The 25,408-nt window shown below is 48.5% G+C and overlaps 1 protein-coding gene across 7 annotated transcripts in view; it reads right to left on the reverse strand.

Moving 5' to 3' along the window:
• RAP1GAP2 (RAP1 GTPase activating protein 2) overlaps positions 1-25,408 on the reverse strand; it is a 206,957-nt gene that overhangs the window by 178,371 nt on the left and 3,178 nt on the right. For 3 of the 7 annotated variants that reach the window (XR_002139499.2, XM_019755481.2, XM_019755478.2), the window contains exon 2: positions 16,590-16,706. Coding sequence is in view for 2 of the 7 variants with exons in the window: in XM_019755481.2 (XP_019611040.2) it covers positions 16,590-16,706 (117 nt within the window). In the remaining 5 variants the exon portion in view is untranslated. Of the gene's footprint in view, positions 1-11,926; positions 12,540-12,598; positions 12,707-16,589; positions 16,707-25,408 lie in introns of those variants that run through there. The other 4 variants (XM_019755488.2, XM_019755487.2, XM_074320128.1 and 1 more) reach the window with 4 other exon arrangements.

Consider the following 25,408-nt stretch of genomic DNA (forward strand, 5'->3'; position numbering starts at 1 on the left):
TAATATAATATAATATAATATAATATAATATAATAAATATAATATAATATAATATAATATAATATAATATAATATAATATAATATAATATAATATAATACCGGGTCTTATATTAATTTTTGCTCCAAAAGACGCATTAGAGCTGATTGGCTTGGTCTTATTTTCAGGGAAACACCGTAGCACAGGGCTCCCACACCCTTATGGGAGCTGTTATAATTATTATCTATCATAGTTCTGCCCCCTCCCTTGGCCCCGCTCAGCTTCCTGCCATCCCTGCTCTAACCCCTTCTGTGCAGAGTGGGCAGCAAGGGGTCCATGGGTTCTCTGTGAAAGATTGTGAGTCAAGAGAAAAGAGAAGCACGCTGTGAGCCCGGCCCAGCCCTCCTGCCCCCACCAAGCACAGCTCAGCTTCCTCCCAGACCTCTGCTGATTCAGCATGCCGGGAGGTCAGAGTGCAGATGAGGACGAGCTATGGGGACCGAGGAGCCAGGGGCAGTGCCCGTGTCTGTAAGTTTACTACAGGCCAGCAGTAACCTACCAGTTTAGCTCATTTCAATCTCACAACTGCCTCTGAAACGGTACCACTGTTATCCCCATTTTACAAATGGGAACACTGAGACTCAGAGAGGATAAGGAATTTGACAAAATTTACCCAGCATGATGGGGGCACAGCTCGGTCTGACTCCAGAGCCCAAGTTCTCGGCCACTGTTCTGTACGATCTGCTTCAGTAGGTGCCAATCTCTGGATCACACCTGCCCCATTGATTGTGAAGCCTACAGAAATACACAGTTGATGTAGTGCCCATTTACAGATGGAAAAACTAAGGCCTCGAAAGCAAAAACTCAGCTCAATAGCTGGAAGAGAACAATGATGAAGTGGGAAAGAGCAAGTGCCAAGTCCTCCCAACACCTCGCCAGATGGGCTCCCTCTCTTCCGAGATAGCTCCTCACCTCTTCCACAGAGCCCACCGTGAGTCACCAAGTCACAAGGCCCTGGCCTCCCTGGTGGAAGCCTGTGGGCATTTCTGGAACCAGCTGAAGTGGCAAGTCCCAGTCAGGCTCCCAATTCCAGGGCAGAACTCCAGGGAACCCACCCAGCGCTCTGGGTTTTACAGGAACAAGGTAGCTGAGAAAGCTGGCTGGGATCAGAGGTGACGACGCAGCCCAGGCCCCTGCCAGCAGTCCCTCCATCGTGTCTGCACGATGGGAGCAGGAGGGAAGGGAGAGACAGTGTGGTTTCCTCTGCTTAGGCAGCTCTGTCCTCACAGCCACCAGTGGGAGCTGAAAGATGAGACAAGGTCCCTTCCCAGGCGTGGGGATGAGGCAGTTACTGGAAGCTCAGGATACAGATGCCCCGAGAGAGGCAGCCACCCAATCATTTGGCCTAGATCTTCCCCCACTCCAGACACTGTGAGTTGGCACCAGTACTGACCCAGTGGGGCTCAGCTCTCCTCCCAGCTCTACCACTGAATCACCTTGAGCAGGTCATGGACTCTTTGGGAGCTTCAGCCAAATGTTCCTCAAAGGGGAGGCTGGATTAGCCTCTGTTTCCTTTATAAGCCAGGTGAGAACAGAGGACGACGGCAGAGAAGGACACTCTGAGAAGGAAATCCAGTCACAGTGGTATTCGGAGCCAGCAAACCCATACAAGTTAGGAGTTCACACCTCAGGGTGGAGATCAAATGACATCTAACCTCCGCACTGTGATTTACAGTACACTGATCACGTCCCCCACGCTCATCTCAAGGGCGAGATTGAATTTTCCATTGCACAAGTTCTGAAAAGCAAGACAATAACAACAAAAACAAAAAAAAACTTCAAGATGAGTGCTTATGAAAACTGGGTTCCAAGAGCAGGACCCCAACATAGGCTTGCACAGTTTATTCTGATCTGTTCAGTAATGCCAGCCTTCCAAGAGAATTACTAGCAGTACACGGCTATGAACTAAAGAAGCTACAAAATGTACCATAATTTAAAAAATTTTTTAATAAGAAGAAAATATCACTTTTGCCCATCAGACAGTAAAGGTTAAAAAAAAACACACTTGAGAATGGGGTGAAGATGTAAGAAAACAGGCACCCTCACCATCAGTGTGTAGATATTCGGTAGTATCTATCAAAATGGTAAGCACACATACACTTTGTACCAACATGTTTGTTTCTAGAACTTTATTCCACAGGCAAACTCACACAACATGAGAAGATGTATGCACACAGGTGTTCAATATCTCTCCGTAACAGCAAACACAAAAAATAACCTAAATGACCACCATTTAACTATATTGTGGAACAAGCATATATGGAATATTAGGTAACATTGAAAAGAAGGAGGCAGAATTTAGATAATGTTACTGTTTAAAGATACCCTTAAAACTCAGGTTAAAAAAAAGAAAAGACACAGAACAGCTCATATGGTAGGATCCCATTCGTTTAAATAAATACGTGAATTTTTACATTTGTCTAGACAATTTCTGGAAGGAAATAGAAGCAATGGTGAGACTGAAGAGTGAGACTGGAACTGGAAATCTGGGGGAAGGGACTTTTCACTCAGTGTCCTTCTGTGCTACTTGATTTTTTTTTTTGTCTTTTAACCACGAACATGTTACAACTTAAAGAGGAAATGTTAATTATATGGATGGTTTGCTCTAGAAGAAGGACAAAGAGAAAAAGGACAAGAAGGAGGAGACAGAGGAAGAGAAGCAGGTACAAAGGCTCATTTCTTTAAAACCTTCTTACACCACGTGGAGCTCAAGCTGACCACTGATCCCCGTCCTGGGACCACCTCTTCCACCCCAAAGGGAAGTGTGTCTTGCCCCAGACAGGGAGGACCACCATCTGTCTCTCATTGCCTGGTTCCAGATAGTTTTACCATCACTCTGCTTTTAAGAAAAGAGTTTGCATTTCAATCTTAAGAAAAACTCAAAGGAGAGCCATGTACAGCTTTGCTGGAGGAAGTCTGACATTACAAATCAGAACCCTTACATGCATGCCCAAGAGGCTTCTCGAGTGCAGATCATGGCCCATTTTTGGACCTGGGTGTTGGTTTAACATGGATGTGTCAAGTTTGTGGAAATTCATCAACCTGTACACTTACAATCTGTGCACTTCTCTGTATGTATATTATGCTTACTAAAAAGGTTTTTTTGTTGTGTTGTTTTTTGTTTTTTTTTAACATGCATGCCTTTTGACCTGGCAATTCCATTCCCAATTCGATACCATCGCACGAGGAAGAATTCAGAAATGTGTACCAAGTTGTAGTTTTGAGCGTCTCCAGCACATTGTTATCATAACTATGAAACACTGGGAACAACCCAAATATCCAACAGTAGGGGGTAAGTTCAAGAAAGACAGTATCTCCTAACAACGGAGTGCTTCTCAGCTAGTCCACAGTAGGCATGGAAGTATATGTAACGACACGGAAAAGAATTACAGAAAATTTCTGAATGGAATGACACAGGCTAATTAATATGCTTAGGACCATATTGTTCAGGGGATGAGAGTCAAGATCATAATTTTTTTTCTCCTTTGTGCTTTTCTGAGTTTTATAAATTTTCTGTAATAAGCAAATCTTGCGTTTATAATTTGAAAAACACAAATGCTATTTAAAATAATGACAAATAAAAGGAAACAAGAAAGGGGATGGGCCCGATGTTATAAAATAGTGGTTCTGAGATGCAGTGGGTGTGAGAACCACCTGGGGCTTGAATAGCATGGGGTCAAACCCCAGCCCTGCTGCCTTGCCAGCAGTGTGATCTTGGGCAAGTTTCTTAACCTCTCTGTGCCTCAAACCAGACTCCCTACCTATAAAACGGGGATTCTAACAGTGCCTATCTCATAGGGATTAGGAGCAGTAGGTAAATTAATACATGCTAAGCCTTCAGAGCAGGGCCTGGCACAGACCTATGGCCGTGTCAGCTAGTGTGAGTGCTAAAATTCTGATTCCCTTGTCCTGGGTTGGGGCCAGGAAATCTACATCCTCAGATGATTCTGATCCAGTGAGAAATACTGGAATGAAATCTACTACAGTATTCCCATTATCTTTGATGGCCCCAGAGTTACCTGTAGAAAGGCTTGAGCACTAAGAGCTGTCTGAAGGGGATTCTCACTGAGAAATCACAAAGCCAGCTCTTCACTCTCCCTCCACCCAGCTGGGTCCCTCCCCACTCTCCATACCCCTGCAGGGCCTCCCCCGGATACTTTCTTCACCAGGATGGGCCAGAAGGTAGACATCAGCGCCCCTGCAGGCAAGTTGGGTAGTGCAAGAAGGAAAAGGGGGGCCACTTTCTTGCTGGTATTTCTAGGATGGCAGACATATTGCCCACTGGCCAAACGGATTGAGGGATGAGGGAATTCTGTGTTGCAGGAGATAAATAATAACCAGTAGGTGTCAGAACATCTGGGTTCCAGCTCTGGTTCTGACATGTAAAATAGCTGTGGGGAAACCACTTAAACTCCCTCCTCAGTTTTATCATTTGTAGAGAATAACTGCCATCATTTCTTGAGAATCTCCCATGAACCAGATATGCCTCACGTTTTATCTCATTTAATCCATACCACAACCATGTCCTTTTTCCTGTGAGGAAATGGAGCCTCAGAAAGGTTAAGAGACTCACCCAAGGTCATAGAGCTAGTATTACATTAGGGTGGCAGCGGAATTGAAACCCAGCATCCCTGCTTTGAACTATACTGCCATTCCTATAGGGAAGGCTCACTGAAGAGCAGGCCCCAAATGAGGGCAGCAGTAGATGTGAGTAACTGCCAGGCTGGGCTGGGGCAAACCCCAAGATTCTTCCTGGGTCTCCTGCCAATGCCCAGCGGAGGAGCAGCCCCAACCTGGATCAGGAGGAGCAAACCCAGAGATTCTTCCCCCCAGGCCTGGCAGTCTGGGCTGGGGAGTCATACTACTGGCAGATGAGCAGTGACTCAGGTGGAGGCAGGCAGGGAGACAGAGGAGAGGCAGGGAGCTCCCTCAGACACTTAAAAATAAAAATAAAAATGAAAAGGCCTACATCTCAAACACAGCATGTTCATGACTCATTTATCCTGATTTCCTTGGATAAAGACGGGGGTCCTAGTGGGGTCTGCCCCACCCCCAGGCCCAGAGGAATCCTGTTGGAGGTCCAGCCTCATGGCATCTCCATCGATGCTTATCCTTTGCCCCTTTGGAGGGCTGACTCAGAATAATACAATGAACTGAGATGGAAAAGGCCTTTTCCATTCAAGGCCCGCTCTTCTCTCCTATTACTGGCCCCACCCTCAGAAGGGTTCTGCCCAGTTAGGAACCTTCTGTATTACATTAGGGTGGGTGGGGAATTGGGGCTGGATACTGTAGTTTGGTGGAAATCTGGACCAACGCATCACGTGTGGCCAGGGAGCTCCATGGGTGGAAGTGTAATCACGACTAAAGGAATAACCCATGAGGTACATATTGATGGTATCCCCACTTACAGATGGGGAAATTGGGACACAGAGAGACTAAGTAATTTGCTCAAGGTCACACTGCTAGTAAGTGGCTGTGGAAGATTGTATATTCCAAATATGGCCACACATCCCACAATATATCACCCCTTCCCATATGCTCTTCTCACCATGTGACACTGACACCCCACCATTAAGAGGTGGGATATACGAAGTACGACAATTAAGTTCGCAAACTCATCCTAGAAAAAGTGCTACATACTTCACTGCTGAATATCACTACGGCCACCTTTGAAGCACTCCCCTTGGGAAGCTATGCACCAATGCCAGTGCCTAGTCCACCCTTCAAAGCAATTTTGGAACTCTTTTTTGGAATGGCCATCAGAGCTGTCGTCGTATTACCCTTGATGTCCTGAATGTCATCAAAATGTCTTCCTTTCAATATTGCCTTTATCTTCGGGTAAAGAAAGAAGTCTTTGGGGACCAGATCAGGTGAGTAGGGAGGGTGTTCCAGTACAATTATTTGTTTACTGGCTAAAAACTCCCTCATGGACAGTGCCGTGTGAGCTGGTGCATTGTCGTGATGCAAGAGCCATGAATTGGCAAAGATCAGGTCGTCTAACTTTTTCACGCAGCCTTTTCAGCACTTCCAAATAGTAAACACAGTAAACTGTTTGTCCCGTTGGTACAAATTCATAACGAATAATCCCTCTGATAACAAAAAAGATTAGCAACATCATTGCAAAAAGTTCGCGAACTTGATTATCCGACCTCATACGTTCCCTCCCCTTGGATCTGTGTGGACCTGCAGTATTTCTAACGCTAGGTACGAAAAGGTGAAATAGACTCGGCCTGGCTTTTTCTTGGGATTCTTGCTCAGTAACCAGCCACCAGGCCATGAGGAAGCCCAAAGAGCTCACGGGAGAGGCCCATGTGGTGGGGAACTGAGCCCCCAAGCCAACAGCCAGCATCAAATGCCAGACATGCGAGCGACTGAGCCTTCAGAGGATTCCAGCCCCTGGACTTTGAGTCACCCTGGATGACGATGGCAGAACAGAGACAAATATCCCCACCAAGCCTTGTCCAAACTGCAGATTCCTGAGCAAACTAAATGTCACCATAGTTTTAAGCCATAAGCCTTTGGGTAGTTTATTATGGATGCAGCATTAGATACCAGAACAATGGGAGAGGCAGAATTTGAACCAAGTGAGCTGGCCCCAGAGCCTGTGCTCCCTGCTGCTCTGTGGTCCCTGCTGTGGGGGGGACAGTGTAGAGGAGGGATTTAGAGCTTGGCCTGGAGTCAGACATATCTTCAAGTATTCATTCATGCCTTCATTCATTCATCGAATGTTTATTGCATCCCTACTGTGTTTCAGGCTCTCTTCTGGGACAATTGGGGGCGGTGGGGGAGTGAGGAGATAGAGGATAAAAGAGGAATAGCTTTACACAGGTATTTACCCTAAGGTGATGTCCAAACCAGGCGGGTGGGGAGCTCTGTTTAAAGGGGAGGCGCTGGGACAGCCTCTCTGAAGAGGAGACTGCAAGTGTGAAATGGATCCAGCTTTGTGAAGAATGGAGGAAACAGCAGCAAGTGTTAAGAATAGACCTGGGTTCACATGCCAGCTCCATTACTTACTAGCTGTTTTACCTTGTAGAAGTAACTCGGCCGCTCTAAGCATCTACTTCCTCATAAGATCGGGATGCTTTCAGAATCTACCTCATAGGATTGTTCCGAGAAGCCAACGAGCTAACACATGTGTAGCGTGCAGTTCAGGGCCCGGTGCAGGAAGAGCTTCTATAAATTTAAATGATTGTGATGACAGGAAGTATACTGAGGCCTAAGTCCCCAATGGGATGCCCAGAGCTGCAGAAACCACTCTGCTCCCCGTCAGAACCTATGCTAGCCATGGGGGAACAGAGCGTGGCTAGCAGGGGTGAGGGAGCCTTCCCACTGCTGTGCTGTGCCCAAGCTTCTGAGAGTGGTATGAGTAGGTGGAGGGTACACACTTCCCTAAGGCATGCTGACATACAGCCCAGCTTCCACCCACCCCTGCAGCCAACCCTGACTCATCTCTTCAACCCAGGGCTCACCCACCCGTCACCTTCAGCCAAAAGCTCCAAGGATAAGGCTGGAAGTTGGACTGGCTGCCCCTCCCCAGGCCCCGCCCCAACAGCAGTGGGTACCCACACAGCCACTGGAGGAGAAGCAGCTTCCTCAAGGCAGAGGGAGGAACAGGGACAGGAAGCCTGGAGAGAGGGCAGAACTGGGTAGGGCAGAAGATTCAGGAATTCCAGGGGGCCAGGAAACCCTGCAGGGGTAAAGGCTCGCCGGCCACCCAACAGGCACACCCTCAAGGCCCCTGGAGAGTGCTTGGTGGGCAGCCCACACACATACCCACAGAAAAGAACAGGAACAAACCAGAGCAGTGCACATACACACACACGCTCAGGGGACACACACAGAGCCACACACAGATGTGCAGACACAGCGACCCAGCAACACGCCCTCCAGGGACACACGTGCCCAGATGTCCACACACCTACAGGCGCATCTCACTGTGACTCACTGCCTGTCACTCCCCTCTGCTCTTGCCCACTACCGGTCCATCTCATCAGTGGGTCCCCCGTGCCCTTGCCTGATGCCATCTGCTGACCGAGACCTGGCAGGGCCCAGCCAGCACTCCCGGCATAATCCAAGAAGGAGGCTGACAGCCCTGGATCTGAGCTAGGGAAGGGGCTGGGCCGCCAGCCAGCCCTGAGAGCAAGCTGCAAGTCCAGACCCTGAGCGTGGGCAGGGCCGGGGGGCTCAGCACAGACTGGTCTCAGGCCAGGTCCCCCAGGGCACAATCTTTTCCTTGGTGTTCCACCTGCTTCAGGAGCCCCTCCATCTGCTTCATATCTTAACCTGGTGGAGAGGAATCCCCTTATGACTATCTGGAAGCCCTGAAAGGTTGTGGCAAACAGAGAAAAAAAATAAGAGCAGCATGGGAGGCTGAGCTCAGACATGAAGCAGAACTTCCCCCTAGAGAAGCACCAAAGCATTGAAAGAGGTGTGGGCAAGAAGAGTGCCATCTGGCTCCATAAAGATGCTCTCTTGAAAAGGGGAGACGATGAATAGGCTGCGTTACTGTTTTTTGTCTTTTTGACTAAACTTACTAAAAACAAAAGGAGTCCCAAATTGTGGTGCCTTTAAATGACCGTAAATGAAGAGAGTGGCTGCTGCGTCTCCCCAGCCTAGGCTGGGTGTGACCTTGCCTGTGGGCTGAGGGATGGACGCAGTGACCTTTATATTGCCAGCCTGTGTGGCCCATGCATGAGCAAGAGGCAGCTGGACACCTTCCCCACTGTGCGACCTCTCCCTGAGGGGGTGGCATGTTGCTCAGAGATGGGAGAGGGTAGAGACACAAGGGCCACCATGGTACCATGGCAACAGGCCTCAGCAGACACGTCCGCGCCTTCTCCAGTCATCACTCACAACAGGACCTGAGTGTTTGCAGACAGAATGTCCCCTGCCAATGGGGGCAATGGCCCAAGAGGGACAGGTAGACACATTAGGGAAAAGGAGAATGAGGACGCCTATGATTGCTGTACCTTGAAATACGAAGCCTGCTCTGGTTTATGCCCTAGGACTCCCCATCTAATCTTCAACCACTGCTTTCACTTCCTTCACGCCACCCCATCACTCTCCCCAGCCTGCCCCCGCCACCCCAAACACCCCTAATCCCATGCATCAAGGCTGTGTAAGTCGCCCCACTGCCCTGATTTTCATATTTATTGTCCACCCTCTGCCAACCTACTCTCCCCTCCCTGCCTTCCGTTTTCTCTCTCCCTCCCCCACTCTCCTACCCTGTCCTTCCTACTGACTGTAACTGACCAGACCAGTGCCCATGACCATCTGCCAGCTCCAAACGCCAGCATCCACCTTCCCCCCACTCCTCCTTCAAGCACCTGCTTCCAAGCTGCCTGCTTGTCCCCTCTCCCCACTGCCAGGCTCCCATGTCCTCCTGGGACAGACCCCAGCAAGAGGCACGTCTGAGCAGCTGGCCCAGGGGCAGGGTATCGCTGGCTCCAATTCACAAAATAGAACCTTTCAGGGGGTCTGGGAGACTGGGCCACAGCTCCAGGAAGAACTGGTGTGTGGCCCTGGAGCCCCAGATTTTACAACCAGGAGGGGTATCTTTAGAGGTCACCTTACCCAGCCTCCTCCTCCACTTGAACAAATGAATATCTGAGCCACCCAGAACATGCTATCTTCTCAAATACACAAAAATACTCCATTCATGGAGTCCTTGCTGTGGACCCGTCAGTGTGTTCAAAATTTTAATAAATATCTTATTTAACACTCGCAACCCCCAGATAAGGAAGCTGAGCCTCCAAGAAGTTAGGTAATTTGCCCAAGGTCATGCACTATGTTGGATGCCTCAGTGTGCCACTTCAAACTCTCTCTGCCCCACTTCTTACCCCAGTCACTTCCGCAACGACCTGTTAGTTCCCATGGCAAAGCTTCATCTAGGGCCATGCCAGGCCTTCTTTGAAGCTACAGTGAGGGATGCCCACAGGAACGCACATGGGCCTCACACATGCCCATGGAGGTACCCTTGTCCAGCGGGGGGCAGAGCTGATGGATGAACACTCCCCTGTTTTTGTCTCCGACAGGGCGGCTCTGAAACCCATTCCATAGGCTCATCAGGAGACCTGCTCAGGACAGAGTGATGGTAACGCTAAAAATAATGCACCCTGTGCCGCTTTCCCCTTCTCTCCTCATACCCTTCCCCCCACCCTTATTCCGAGACCACCTCCCAAGTAGACCACTCGGGTTCTGCTTTGGGGGAACACAGGTACAGACCCCTTGAGTGGGAGGTGGAGGTGGGATTCAAACCCAGGTGTGAGTGACAACGGAACTGTTATGCTTAACCACCATGCTATGCGGTGCCACCACCGTCCATGTCAGGGTCCCTTTCCTTCAAGGTTCAAGTCATTCTGAACCACTGTGGCTCAGCCACACTTGATCCAGTCAGGGTCATGGGAAAGAGGAAGGAGATGGTGTGACGGCGCCTGAAGCACTAGGGTCATCTTCTCTGGAACTAAAGCCACCTCTCGCCAAACTGCCTCAACACCCTGGGCTGAGTGACAGTCCCAGCTCGATGTGCCCTAGCTCTCTCCAAGTTTAGCATCTGCCTCTGCCCAGAAACTTATGTGCCTCTTCAGCTCCAGTCCCCATCCCACCCCTTCCCAGACCACCACCCCCCCAAGCTCCACTCCACCCCCAGTCCTCAATGTCTCAGAAGGAAGGGGAGACCTGAGGTCGCTGTTTGAAGCCTGAGCAGCCCTATGTAGCAGACACCCACTTTGCCCCACCCCTGGACTCAGGAAACCCAACACACCTGCTTGGAGGACAGGGGAGAGCGTCCCTGGACTCCTGCCCAAGTTACAAAGATGTGCTGGGGCTTTCCTGGGGAAATCCACTGCTGGGGACCTCAGGCCCCAGTAGCTGTGTGAGCTTTCTGTTTACTCCTCACCCCACAGTAGGAAGAATGGGGGAGGGAGCTACCTTCTCCCCTCTCCATGGGAAACTGAGGCCCGTGGGGCTTCAGAGACAGCCCCAGGGTCACAAAGCATGAAAAGAACCAGAGAGCCCTGGCGCCCAGCCCAGCACAACCTTATTATTCCCTGTGGAGGCTGCTCTAATGGGGGCCACTCAGAGGCGGATCCCAGCATTCAGAGCCCAAACCCCACTTGCATGTAAATGCCCTTCAGTTGGTTAGAAGGGTGAAGGAGGAGATATAGAAAACAGATGAGGAAAAAGAAGGATGTCCCCCCAACCAGCTCCCAGATCCAGACACACACAGCGTATGGTGGTGGCAAAACCAATTGGATTCTACGCAGTCCTGAGGTCCTCTGAACACACACCTGCCCTGGACCCCCACTCAGGGCTGGCTGCCTCACTCGCACCTACCCAGGCCCCCAGAATTGAATGTCAGCCTGGAGGTTGGCCCTGCCCCAAAGGTCCAGGAAGGCGTCTCAGCCCGCACCCCACCATCCTAGCTCCCCTCCCTGTCAGAGACACAGGTTGGAGCGAGGACGGGGTGGGGTTTATGACCTTTCAGAAAAAAACAAACCAAGCCAGCCTCGCTACAGGGTTCTCCTGGGGTTCCTGGCTTTTTCCTTCTACCACCACCTGTAAACACCCCAACTCTGACCTCCGCCGCGGTCAGCTTCTCTAGCCAGAGACTGACAGGGGCTGAGCAACATCTCACTCAGGAGCAACGCCCCACTCGCATGGATTTCAGAGGACAGCCACCCCACCTCCCAAACAACACATCACGCTGAATTGCTCTGTGGAATCGCAGCACGCAGCTCACACACGTCCATGAGGACTGGATTTCTCTTTGCAAACACACGCATTTCCACTCACAACATACACCCGAATTCCACGTTCAGTCACACCCGGGACTCACGTCCCGATCCAGGCTGACTGTGGAATTCCCACCCAGCCCTGGACCCACTGACCTTCTGTGACGCCGGCGCCCAGATTCACTCCTCGACGTGGACGGAATGTCAACAGTCAGTCGCGGCGGCTGTCCCCGCCTGTGCGCCTGCAACGGCGGCGTCCGCTGCCTCCATCCGGACCCAGGCCCCCTCCTCCTCCTCCCCGGCGGCGGGCTGCCCGAGCCGCCCGCCCAGCGCGTGCACCGTCACCGCGGCGCGCACACGCGCACACCCGCCGGCGGCTCGGAACGCACCAAGCTGCGCCCTCCGCCCGCCGGCAGCTGCGGCACACCTGGTGGGCGCCCCCAGCCTCCCGAAAGCGGGCGCACGGCGGGAGGCGGGGACCCTGCAGCCGCCACCCGCCTGCTGCGGGCCGTGCCCACCTCGTTCTCCCGACCCCCGCGGCGCCCCACCCGGCTCCGGCCGGGGTCCGGGCTGTGCCGACCGGGCTCGCCAGGCGCTGCCACCACGAAGCCGCGGGAGAGGGGGTGGAAGGGCCGGCGCAGGGGTGGAGGAGGGCGCCGGGGCTGGGAAGGGGGATACCGCGGGTCCTGAGCGCCGTGCCCGCTGTTGGGACTCCTGCGTCGCCGCCGCCAGGGGACTGCCCGAAGCGGCTCCTCGGGAACAAAGGCGCGGGGCGGGGCAGGCGCGCCCAAGGGACCCGGAGGAGAAAGGCGAGAACAGCCCACCTACCCACAGAAGTTCCTGGAGGATGGGGCCCCGGGGCGCTGGGGAATCAAGGTGCAGAAAGATCCACGGGTTCCCGGTCTATTGAAGACACTCGGGGGTTCTCTCCAGCCCTGGGACTGAGAATGGGGAACAGTGCTGTCTGGACTTGCAAATGGGAGGCTTCAGGGACTGCCACAACCAATGAAAGTGCCCCTGCCTTGGACCTGACAGCCTGGAGCTTTGACTCGTTCCAGCCACACAAATCTTCTAGGCTTCTGCCAAACCAAGGACGCTGAACTTGAAGGGGGTGAAGGAATAAAGGGTCTTCTAGGCAGCTTTTGGGATGCCCGCGTCTCTTAGTAACTTCCAGGGAGAATGTCCTCTGAATATGGCTGCACACCTCAATGATGGGAATCACTCCCTAAGGGGGCAGCCTACCCTGTCCTCAGGCAGCTCTCAGTGCTAGAAAGCCCTTTCCGTCATTGCCAGCAAATTGGCCTGGCTTCTATCTGTTGGCCACGGCCTCACTCTGCTCTGGCCACAATGGCTTTCTGTTTCTACAACATAATTAGGGCCTCCTACTTGCTGTCCCCCCTGCAGGAATACTGTTCCACCCCATCTCCTGAATACCTTCCCCCTATCCATTCAACATCCCTCACCAGCAGCTTTTCCATATAGCTGCCCCCTGTACCCTGCAGAACTCAGCTCAGATGTCACCTTCTCAGAGAGGCCTTCCACCTTTTCCAAAATCCCATATACCCACTGGTCACTCATTAGCTCAATGCCCTGTTTTAGTTTCTTCAGCACTCTGATCATCTTGGGACATTTTCTTGTTTATGTGTCTATAGTCTATCCCTCCCACTAGAATATGTGTCCCACGGAGGCAGGACCTTTGTCTGTTTTGAAACAAGTCACTGTAACCTCAGGGCCTGGCTCAGAGCAGGGTGGAAGGAAGAAAGGAAGGCAGGGGTGGTCCGCCCACGGTCTGAGTCCCTTCAGCTGCCTGGTCCATTACCCCAAAAGGCAACCTGCTCAGCCATTCGAAAGTGACGTCTGCACAGTGTTAGCGGAGGAAAAGTCCTCAGTCCCTATCCACCAAATACATGAACAAACAAGGGAACATTCCTCTTAGAGTCTGAGACTCAGAACAGCGTGTCCTTCGCTCCCTCACTCTGGACATTGCTCTGAGCTCTTATAGCCCCAAGATACAAGCATGTTCTTAAAACCTAAAACACAAGGCCATACCCAAGCTTCTAGTCAATTGGAACATCTCACACAGTTCTGATTCCCTTGCCCTGCTACCCAGGGACAGACAGGACTGGAGGCCAAAACAGACTTCGCCTTTATCCGTGTTACATTGTACCTTCTAGATTTGGATCTGGAATCCAGCCTGTAGGGCAGTATGGGTCCCAGTTCGGACACCTCTCCTGTTGGGAGGGTGCCCAGGTTCCTGCCATCAGCAATGTCACCAAGCCACTCAGAAACTCAGCCAATGGCAGCCCACTCCTCAACCTCCCTAGCTGTGCCATCTCCCTGCCCACACTCCTCTGTGTCACCTGCAAGGCTTTGCCAGGAAGAAAGGAACAATTTGTTGCTCAAACTCACAACTGCTCCAACAGCCTCAACCTACTTTCTAGTCCGGAAAACTAATCAGAACAGCAAATAAGCTCCCCGCAGCAGTGTGGATTCTCCAGACATTCACTCGCTACTGATGATCACCCACTTCTTCCTTTTCTAAGTGCCTCCAAACCATTTCTTTAATAACAGACTCTTAGCCGGACCAGGACTGATGCTGAGTTCCTTTATCTATGGTCTGTGGACTTATTTCCTCTTTGTAAAGATAGAAATTACCTTCCCCATCTCCCGCCTTTGGGCACATGCCTTTTTCTCTGAGAAGCAATGTGCACAGTGGTGGTGAGCACTGCCACTTACTCGCTGTTATTATTTTACCTCTGCTCCTCGGTGTTGTCATCTGAAAAATGGGGAGAACAGTAGTACCTAGGTCATAGCATGGTGATTAAGACTAAATCCATTTTTCCTGCAAACGCGACACATAATGAACCCTCAGAAAATAACTATTAACATTCTATCCCAGAAATTAGCACAGTCACGGAGTTATGGCAGCCTCCTCTTCAAGTATCCTGGGACGTAACATTCCCAAGTATGAAAGCTGAAGTTACAGCAAATGGCTCCATCCTGTCTTATGATTGCTTCCTTCATTCACAGACTCGGCTCTGCTCCTACATTCTGAAGAGAATCCTTGTTCTTTGGTTCAGAAAACAGAGCAGCTCCGTCGCCTCAGACCACTTGCCCAGGCAGGAGGTCTCACCCTCCTCTTCTTCCCTTGCTCTTATCTTGGGCAGGTGTAGCTGGCCCACCTCAGTCTGTGGGGGGAGGGCCTCCCTACCAACCTTCCTACAGGTTCTGAGACTGCGTTGTGTTCCTTTCCCATCCATCCAGTGCCTGTTTAATGAGCTCTGCTCTGGGCTAGGACCTCGGGGTACAGAGGAGAATGAGATAGAAAGGCCCTGCCCTCACAGAGCTTATATCCTGGGGGAAGGGATGGGGGCACCAACAATGAAAACACAGACAAATAAGATAATGCCAGGAGAGGTGCGAGCTTTGACGGTCAGGAAAGAAGATGAGGGAGAAACTACATTATGTCAGATGGCATTTGGCTTGCACTAGGCTTTGCATGTGGCCTAAAACTGAATCCCACCATGTACCCTTAATGTCCGAGTGTCGCTAGTATGCTCCCAGGGCAGCCACACTGGCCTCTTTCTCTTTCCCTGCATGCGTTCACTACTGTACACTCAGAATTTCCTTTTTGCACCCTTCCCAATACTCTCGCCTTAAGCTCTAGGGGCCTTTGTGTCTTTTCACTACATTACTTGAAATCCATTATTTGAAGTCCAGGGAACTTGTCTGACCACCCATTCCCTGAACACTAGGAGTTCCCAGGTGGCCTGAGTCACCTTTCCCAGGGTTCCTGTCGCTTCCCCATCATCCTCTAATTATTTCTTCCTTTTTGGACAGAACTGAATCCAAAGTACCCGTCCATTTCATTGTTTCCCATACCTTCTGAAGTCATCACTGCGACAAAGCAGATGAACTACTCTTAGCTAAATAGGATTCCTGGCATGTGTCTGGGGGGATGAAGGCTCCCATCACTTCTAAACCTTATTCCTGGGGCCAGTTTGGGGGACTTCAGTAAGAGCATCATCCCTGTTCTCCTGTTAGCCAGGCCACGTGTTCCCCCCCACCCCATGATATCACTTCCATTTCTCTTTCCTTCAGCCACTCCTGGGAGGAGAGCTGTTCGTTCTTGGATTCATTTAGGGTCCTGCTCATTTAGAAGCTGGTGCAAAGAGATTTTGGTGGGGAAAGTGGGAAGAAAGGTCCAGAATCAGGTCTAGCAGAAGCTTTGGGAAGGGGGAGGTTGGCAGGAGGGCCACCCAGGAGATTTCTGTTGACGCTGCTAACACTGGTCATACTTGTCTGCAGTGTGGACAAAGAGTGGGCAGGAGCCTGGGAGCAGGAATTTGCACCAAGAAAAGTCCTCATATCCCAGCCCCTCACCCGGACTCAGGGTCCCAGCTGGATTCCCTGGTATGAGGGAAGAGAGAGACAAAGAAGGCAGGGCTGTCTCTACCCAGGTCAAAGCAGGGGCTGCCCAGCCACTCTCCCTCTTACAGAGGAACCTGCTGATCTCCAGGCTTTGGAAATCGCTGCAGGCATCATTTCACTGGAGACTCACGATCTTCCTGATGGAAAGCAGAGAAAATATGATCATACCCATTTTACAGAGGAGAAAGTGGAGGCCATGATCTACCTCAGATCACTCAGTGCATTCTAGGCTGGACAAACTCTTTGCAGGACCCTGGGAGGCCTTTCCACCACTGAGGGCAATGATTCCCCACTGTGAGCTTATGGACCAGCGTGGCTGTGTAAGTACCACCTGAGGGGGCCTAGTCCCCAGGCAAAGAATATGAGTAAGGGCTATGGGATATTTTACCTGGAGGGAGACTCGAGGTCAGCACGACTGAGGATGCGATGTTGCTGAGGGCTGTAGAGCCACTGGAAGGCTGTCAGCGTTCTCTCCTCGATTCGGAAACGCCCTTCCTGCACGTACCTGAGGGTGGGACAGGAAAGAGTCAGGAGGTGGGCAGGCAGGGCTCTGCAGAGCTCTTCTGGGGAGTTAGCCCTGCTTGCTGGAAAAAGAGAGAGCAGGAGTACCTGTCCCCAAATATGCCCCCTGCTCATCTTCCTGAAAACACTGTTTCCAAAGGGCCACCATTAAAATTCCCTAAACAGGAGGCAGCTACAGGGAATAGGTTTCAACTCAGTAGGTGGAATACTTTCTAAAATTTAGTTGCCTGAAGTTGAAAGGAGTCACTTGGGAGGAGTGAGTTTTCTGTCACTGGAGGTAAGTAAGCAGAGGATTTAAGCATCACACAGGGTCTATTCTCCGATCCCCTACAGTACTAAGACATTGGATTTCTTGATATCACAGCAACAGAAGGGCTGCTCGGGAGAGGGGGTCATGAGTTAAATGTTGGGCTTAGTTCTTCCAGAAACGCAAAGATCTGTCACAGGTCCCCAGCCACCCTCCAGATAGACAATCAGCCCAATGTAAGGATGGGGGAAGCTGGGCTGGGCAAGCTGAACACAAAAGGGTCTCTCCCATTCTGGCCAGCCCCTCCTGGTAGAACCATGAATCCATTCATACATCCAGCATTTACTGAGTGCCGACGATGATGCACAAGAGACTTGATCCCTACCCTCCTGGAGTTCACAGTCTTGTGGAAGAGAAACCACCAAATAAACATATAAACAAATACATCATTACCAACGGCCCCCTTTATACATTACCAGTGGGAGTGCCGATGGGTCCAACCCCTCTCCAGGACAACCTGACAACATCTGTCTAAGTTACAATTACATTTCCCTTACAGCCCAACGATTCCCCTATTGGAGAATTAATCTACAGACTCTAGCATGTGGACAAGGTTATCTGCAGCATTGCTTATAATAGCAAAAGACTGACAACAACTCAAGTTCTCATCAGTAGGGAGCTGGTTAAATACCGTATTTTGCCGTGTATAAAGTGCACCCACGTTTGGGGCCCAAACTTTCAGGGGAAAAAATCTTTCGCTTTAATTTTTTAATTCAAATTTTTATTTGTTCACATGTAGGTACTTGTTTTTTGCATCATAAAGGAATTTTAGCATTTATTTTTTAACATATTATGGTACAAAAATCTTTATGTAACAAATAATGACAAAACACAAGAACAGATACAAGGTACAAGAAATTTTACATAGCGGTAACAAATTTATGATATTTATGCATTGTAGAAGGCCAAGAACTCTTCATCTTTGCAAGTTCGTCGTAAATTCAACAAAATCGATTATCGTATTCCAGGGTATTATCTTGCGTACGGATGTCGTTATTGATTTCTAGAGTTACACTTTTAACTCATAAGCATAAATAGAAGAATTAAAAACATTTATATGGATACGGAATTAGTACTCCCCACGTATAATGTGCATCTTTATTTATCCTTCACAAAGCTGGGCAAAAAGGTGTGCATCATACACAGCAAAATACAGTAAATTATGGTGCATCCATATAGAAAGACAGTGCGCAGCCATATTAAAAAAAAAAACACGTTTTCAATGTTCTCTGTGTGTTATCATACAAAGATCTCCAAGATGCATTCTTAAGAGACAAAAATCAAGTGCAGAAAGAGCGGTATGTTATAATTTATGTTAAAAGGGGGGCAAGGAATAAACTATGAATTTATATTTACTTATCTTTGTATATAGATTTCCTGGAGACACAGAAGCTAATAAAAACGGTTACCCAGGTGGGGAAAAGGGGGAACTGGGTACATGGGGCATAGGAGAGTGACTTTTTAATAATGTATTCATACAGGAGAGGTTTTACCTATTCCAAATGGTGTGTGTGTGTAATTACAAACTGCATAAAGTTCTATGAAAAAAAATTGTGCAGCTGCTCTGATACTGTCCCATGGGGCTCAGGCTATTTACTGGGGGCGGGTATTTCCCAGAAGGCAAGGTTCCTGGAGAGCAGAGCAGGCTTGCATTGCTCCCGTGGCCTCCCATTCAGAGCATCTGGCCCCCACCTTTCTCCCTTTACTCTACTCGACATGATCCAGTGGGCATTGTGGGAAGATCATCTGGCTGCTGGGTGGAAATTAGCAAAGCACCCAGGTGAGATGCTATCGCAGGGGTCCAGGTGGGACAGTGGTGGTTTGTAAAGGGGGCTAGTGCTGGAGGCGGAGTGAAATGGGAGGACTCTCGAGTGCATTAAGGCTGTAGTGCTGGCTGGACCGGGTGATGGGTTGGACATGGGTGAGGGGAGGAGACAGGTGGCAAAGTTGTGCCAGGTGTTCCTGGTTTGTGCAGGCAGCTGGCTGCAGTGCTATTGTGCTGGACAAGGACAGGTTTGGGACAGAAGGTCCTGACTTCATTTTGGGACATGACCTTCCTCTGTGACCTGCTTTCTGCCCCAAGATGACTCCCCTCCTACAAAACCTGGCTTAAAACTTGGCTCCTCCAGGAAGCCTGCCCTAATTAATCCCCTCCTGTTCTTTTCTTTTTTAATTTTTATTCGGGAATATTGGGGAACAGTGTGTTTCTCCAGGGCCCATCAGCTCCAAGTCATTGTCCCTCAATCTAGTTGTGGAGGGTGCAGCTCAGCTCCTAGTCCAGTCACCATTTTCAATCTTTAGTTGCAGGGAGCACAGCCCACCATCCTATGTGGGAATTGAACTGGCAACCCTGTTGTTGAGAGCTTGAGCTCTAACCAACTGAGCCATCCGTCCGCCCCTCCAGAAGCTCAGCGGCAGCTTGTTGTCTTCAATCTAGTTGTGGAGGGCACAGCTCACTGGCTCATGTGGGAATCGAACCGACAACCCTGTTGATCAGAGGTCACACTCTAACCAACTGAGCGATCCAGCCGCCCACTCTCCTCCTATTCTGATGACAAGTTTCCATGCCTTTCCCCACCTTTGGGCTCCTCAGGACTCAGTCCGAATGACAAGCTCTTGTGTCTGTGTGGGATCAACAAATGGCCATTAACTAATGGCCTCCAAAGAGGGAAACTGAGTGGCTGGGTAGCATTGTAACTGCTTTAGTGCTTTCTGAATTTGAACCATGCGAATATACTATGTTTTCGAACAGTAAACATCTTTTTTATTTTTTAATTTGAGAACTCTGCTGATCACGAAGTCTTAGATCATTAGGACCAAAAAAAAAAAAAAAACCCCAAGAGGTCACTCATGAGTCCCATAGCTTTATTTTACATGAGGACATGAGGTGCAGAGCGGGCACAGGGCTTGACAAGGCCAGAAAGAGCCAACACCTGATAGTGGTATCCCCTCCACTCCCAGCTGACAGACCACAAACAGGGCTGTCCCTAACCACACCAGGTATACACACATCCCTAGGCTGAGAGCAAAATAAGCGACTCAGGAACCATCCCCACCCAAATCCTCCCCTCACCCATCACTCACCCCTGCCAACAGGGGAGTGCAAACAACCTCAGCCACAAGCACCATCTCCACTTCCTTGCCCCAGTCAAAACCCAGGCACCCCTCCCTTCCCCTCTCTCTCCATCCCCTTCTCCCAGAGACAGGTGGAGGGGACTGTCTCCCACTCTTTGAAGGCGCCCTGACCCGGATTCCACTTACCAACTGTAGGTGAGTGATTTTCCACGGGGAGTCCCAGATTCCTCATCTGTCAAATGGGAGTAATAATAATACCCACTTTGAAGGGTTGTTGTGATGATTAAATGAGATAATGCTAGAGAAGCTCTTGTCATGGCATCATTATCGCCTTCCCTCCCCACCATCCTCATGGGCCTTCACCGGTTACAGGCCTTACATGCTTCCCCGATGACAGACAAATCCACTCTCCGCATTCTCTGCTCTAAGCCTCACATCAAACCCCCTAGAACAGGTGGATCCCATTTGAGAGATGAGGAAGAAGAGGCTGGGGAGGGACATGAACTTGTCCGAGGAAGCAGCAGAGGCTGGCCTCCTTCGACCCTTCAGCCATGGCATCCAGATTCTTCCTAACCAGCCCACTCCGCACACACACCTCCTCTCCTTCCCCCATACCAGCCCCCACCTGCCAACACAGACCTTGTCAGCTCCCCCACTGCCCCAGAACTTAGTGTCTTCCCACTGCTTGTCAAATATCATCCAAACTGCTCACCTCAGACATCCAACCCTTCCCCACTTTGTTCCCTTCCAGGCTTTCCCACCATTATATGTCACCCTTCTCCACATTCACACATCAGACCCCTGCATGCCTGACAGTCTTTCCTTCTTCAGTCATGCCCTGGCTTTTCTTACCTTGAAGCCTTTGTTCAGGCTGTGCTCTGACCTGAACTGCCCTCCCTCCATCTCTACCCCAGACCTGCCCACCCTGCCCCAACTGCTCAAACCACACAGCCTCTAAGAATCGGTCCCCAACCCCCAGCCAGAATCCAAGTCAGCTCCAAGTTTCCCAGGATGCTTTGCCTAACCTTGATCACAATGTTGTTCTCTGCCCGCCTGTACTTGAGTTATTTATGTGCCTGTCTGCCTCCCCGCTAGAGTGCAAGACTGTGTCTGCTCGGCTCTGAAAACCCTGCAACATCCTCACGCAGCCCTCTGGTCGACTAAGCCAGTCTGCCATAAAAATCATGACAGCAACAGTGATTGTCGACTCATTACATCCTTGGGAAGCTCTGATACAGATTATCTCCACCATAAATCCAGTTTAACTTAGGAAGCATATTTGCTGAATTAGACCACATTGAATATGAGGAAAAACAGGACACTACCCATCCCCAAATATCTCCCTGCCTTGTCCCTGAAATTCCATTGACCAGTACACTGAATAGTGCAGAGGGTCTGCCTTATAAACCACTATGAGCCATTAAAGCTTTAGCAAGAACCAGCTTCTCCCTGGGAAAGTAGGAGTCAAGGGACCTGGGCACTGACTGAAGGGAATGAGGAGAGAGAGGGAGGGTAGGAGCTGCTCATACAAACAGGCTCCAGATTGTGGGGGTGGGTGACACACCCAGGAGGACGCAACCCATTACCCAAGAGAGCAGGGTCTGGCATTTTACAGGTTACACCTGTTTGTTTCAGTCGAACACTGGGGTAGGTCATGCAGGCACTGAAACCTGAACCTTGCAAACATTATGCTACGTGAAAGAAGCCAGTCACAAAAGACCACATACTGTACAATTCCATTTATATGAATTGTCCAGAATTGGCAAATCCATTGAGACAGAAAGTGGATTAGTGGTTGCTTAAGGCTGGGGGGAGCCGGGGTTGGGAGGTAATGGAGGAGGAGGGCTGCTAAAGGTTATGGGGTTTCTTTTGAGGGTGAGGAAAATGTCCTATAATTGATTATCGTGACGGTTGCACAATTCACTGAATGTACTAAAAACCACTGAATTTTACACTTTAAATGGATGAGTTGTAGGGTATGTGAATTCTATTTCAATAAAGCTGTTATAAAAAATAAGTGAATATCCATACATACGTACTGATATAAATAAATAACTGAGTAAATGAATAAAGGGGGGAAAGAGACAAATCTTCCTTGCAGAAGAATTCCAAACCGTATAGGTAAATATTCCGCCCTAGAAAAGATAGATCACAACTCCACTCCACTTGAACGTGGGCTTCACTTAGTAACTTCCTTTCAAAGAGTACATTATGGAAAAGGGGTGGGAGAACAGTAACTCTACAGTGGAGAAGGCTGACAAGCACCACCTCAGCCACGTGACCAAGGTCAACATCAACAGTGACAAATCATGTTGATAGTATGTACCCTTGATATGCTGTGATGCAAATGCCACTTCCTGAAACTAATATAAGATAACATTATATTGAATGGCAACTGTAATTGAAAATAAATAAATAACAAAAAAAGGAAAGAAAGAAAATGGCACTCTATCCCCGTGGTCCTCCTCCCCCAAACTCATAATCCCAGTCTAATCACGAGAAAAACTTCAGACAAATCCCAATTGAGGGACATTCTACAAAATATGACCAGTACTCCTCAAAACTGTCACGGTCATCAAAAACAAGGAAAGTCCAAGAAACTGTCACAGCCAAGAAGAACCTAAGGAGGCACGACAACTAAATGTAACGCAGCATCCAGATGGGACCCTACAACAACCAAAAAAAGGACACTGGGGAAAAAATAAGAAAATCTTAATAACCTGTGGACTTTAGTTAATAATAATAATATAGCAATACAGCAATATTGGTTCATTAATGTAACAAATATGCCATACTCGTGTCAAACATTAATAATAATAGGATAAACTGGGGGTGGGGTGTATGGGAACTCTGTAGTATCTTCTCAATTTTTCTGTAAATCTAAAACTGTTCTAAAATATAAAATTTACTAAAAAATAAAAAAGACTAATTCCCATGATAAACAAAGAGCTTTTACAAATCAATATGAAAAAATATGTAATGAGCAAAAAGGGGAGGTGAAGGGCAAAGGAAATTAATGAGTAGTTTATAAAAATAGAAACACAAATGAACAGTAAACATGAAAAAATGCAACTTTTCTTTAAGTAAAGAAATGAAAATTAAAACAATGAGAGACCATTTTTCACCGGTGAGATTGGCCAAGATTTAAAAGTTTGTTAATTTTCAGTGTGAGCCAAGTTGTGGAGGAAGTGGCACTTATACATCACTGCAGATAGTATAAAATGGTACAATTTCTTTGGAGGTCAGGTTGGCAGTGTCTTTTATAATATGCATGTGTTTTCACTCTGCAATTTCACTTTGAAAACTATGTCCAACTATTATCTCTGCACATGTGCATGTAATAGGTTCAAAGATGTTCACTGCAGGATTGTTTGTAATGTCAAAATACTCAAATTACAAAAAAAAAAAAAATATTCAAATTACCCTAAAGAGGCTAGGTGAAGAAATTATGGTCCAACTTACAATGGAATACGATGCAGCCAGTAAAAAGAACACTGCCAGAGCACTCTGCGCTGCTTTTCAACCACTTGTTGTTTCAGCCTTGACCTCTAGCTTCAGTGAGCTCCCTGTCCCAGACTCTAAGACCTACCCTCAGAATCTGGCAAGGCCTACCATAGGCCCTTAAATATAGTGGGAATTCTGAAAAAAACATGCATATTTAATAAATTGAGCTGATGAACCCAATCAAATTCTAATTTAACTATGAGTACTTTATGGGGAGTTTGGAGGAGAGTCCGAAGGAAGAGGGCTATTCTGGAAGGACAAGTGGACATGAGTTGTTTAAAAAACAATGTATCCATCATTGTAATATCATACAGAGTATGTTCACTAACCTAAAAATCCTCTGTGCTCTATCTATTCATCACACACACACACACACACACACACACACACACACATCCCCTTCCAACCTGATCATTTTACTGTCTCCTTAGTTTTTCCTTTTCCAGAATGTCATATAGTTGGAATAATACAGTATGTAGCCTTTACTTTATGTAGCGTTTCTTTAACTTATTGATATGCATTTAAGTTTCCTCTAAGTTTCTTCATAGCTTGATAGCTCATTTCTTTTTAGCGCTGAATGATATTCCATTGTCTAGATATACAGTTTATTTGTCCATTCACCTACTGAAGGACACCTTGGCTACTTCCAAGTTTTGGCAACTATGAATAAAGATGCTATAAATATTCATGTGTAGGTTTTTGTGTGAATATAAGTTTTCGACTCCTTTGTGTAAATATTAAGTGTAACTGCCGGATCGTATTGGTAAGAGTACGTCTAGTTTTGTAAGAAACTACCAAGCTGTCTTCCAAAGTGGCTGTACCATTTTACATTCCCACCAACAATTTACGAGAATTCCTGTTGCTCCACACCCTCACTGGCATTTGGCACTGTGCGTGTTCCAGAATTTAGCCATTCCAAAAAGTATGTCGTGGTATCTCATTGCTGTTTTAAACCACTACTTCTTTTAAAGCGTACATTTTAACAAATTATTGATATGGTTTCTAAAAGATCTCAATTCTCCCACAGATTCAAACATGGTAATTTACCACCCTTGGACATTAAACAAAGGTTCTGCCTTGGGTTTTCACTTTCTAAAGGCATGTGAAACATTTTATTTTATGAGAGAACCACTAAAGTCTTGCCCCATATTCTATGGCTATTTAGGTGTGCCTATACTCTTACGTACCATGAATATATAAAGAGGTTAGCCAATCTGAACAGCTGAAAACTTTTATGACCAAGGAGCTTAACAGCTATGCATTTATTTCCTGTGGAACTGGTTCGACCTATACCAATAGCTTAGGGTATGAATCTGGTCATCTCTCTTTTTATTCTAATTGCTTGAATCCTACCTCTCCCTCAAACTCTATTCTTATAAAGTTCAATATCTTGCTTTTGAATTTTCCAAAAGCCCAGATCCTTACCTAGTCCTGCTTCTGAAATACCAGATGCTGGGAAAACTGGAGTCAACAACCCTCTACTGCCCTTGCCTCTCCACACCACAAGGTGGCACTGTTGAACACCAGTCCTGCACAGCCGCAGAGACATGGAAACTACTTTGGGGAGATCTGTATCTGCTGTTTCTGCAGTGGTGTCCCACAGTTGGGCTCCAAAGCTGGCTCCTTCGGTTCATGTTCAGACATTATTTCCCCAAAAGAGACCCTGAACAGCATCCACTAGCTTTCAGATGTTGAGCCTGAATCATTCACCATCTAGACTCCAGGATATTTGGCAAGCATTACGGACTGACGTTTGTGTCCTTGTCTCCTCACCACCCCCAACACCAGCCAAATTTGTG

This window comes from Rhinolophus sinicus, linkage group LG15 (assembly GCF_036562045.2).
Source record: "Rhinolophus sinicus isolate RSC01 linkage group LG15, ASM3656204v1, whole genome shotgun sequence".
NCBI classification, from domain to species: Eukaryota; Metazoa; Chordata; class Mammalia; order Chiroptera; family Rhinolophidae; genus Rhinolophus; species Rhinolophus sinicus.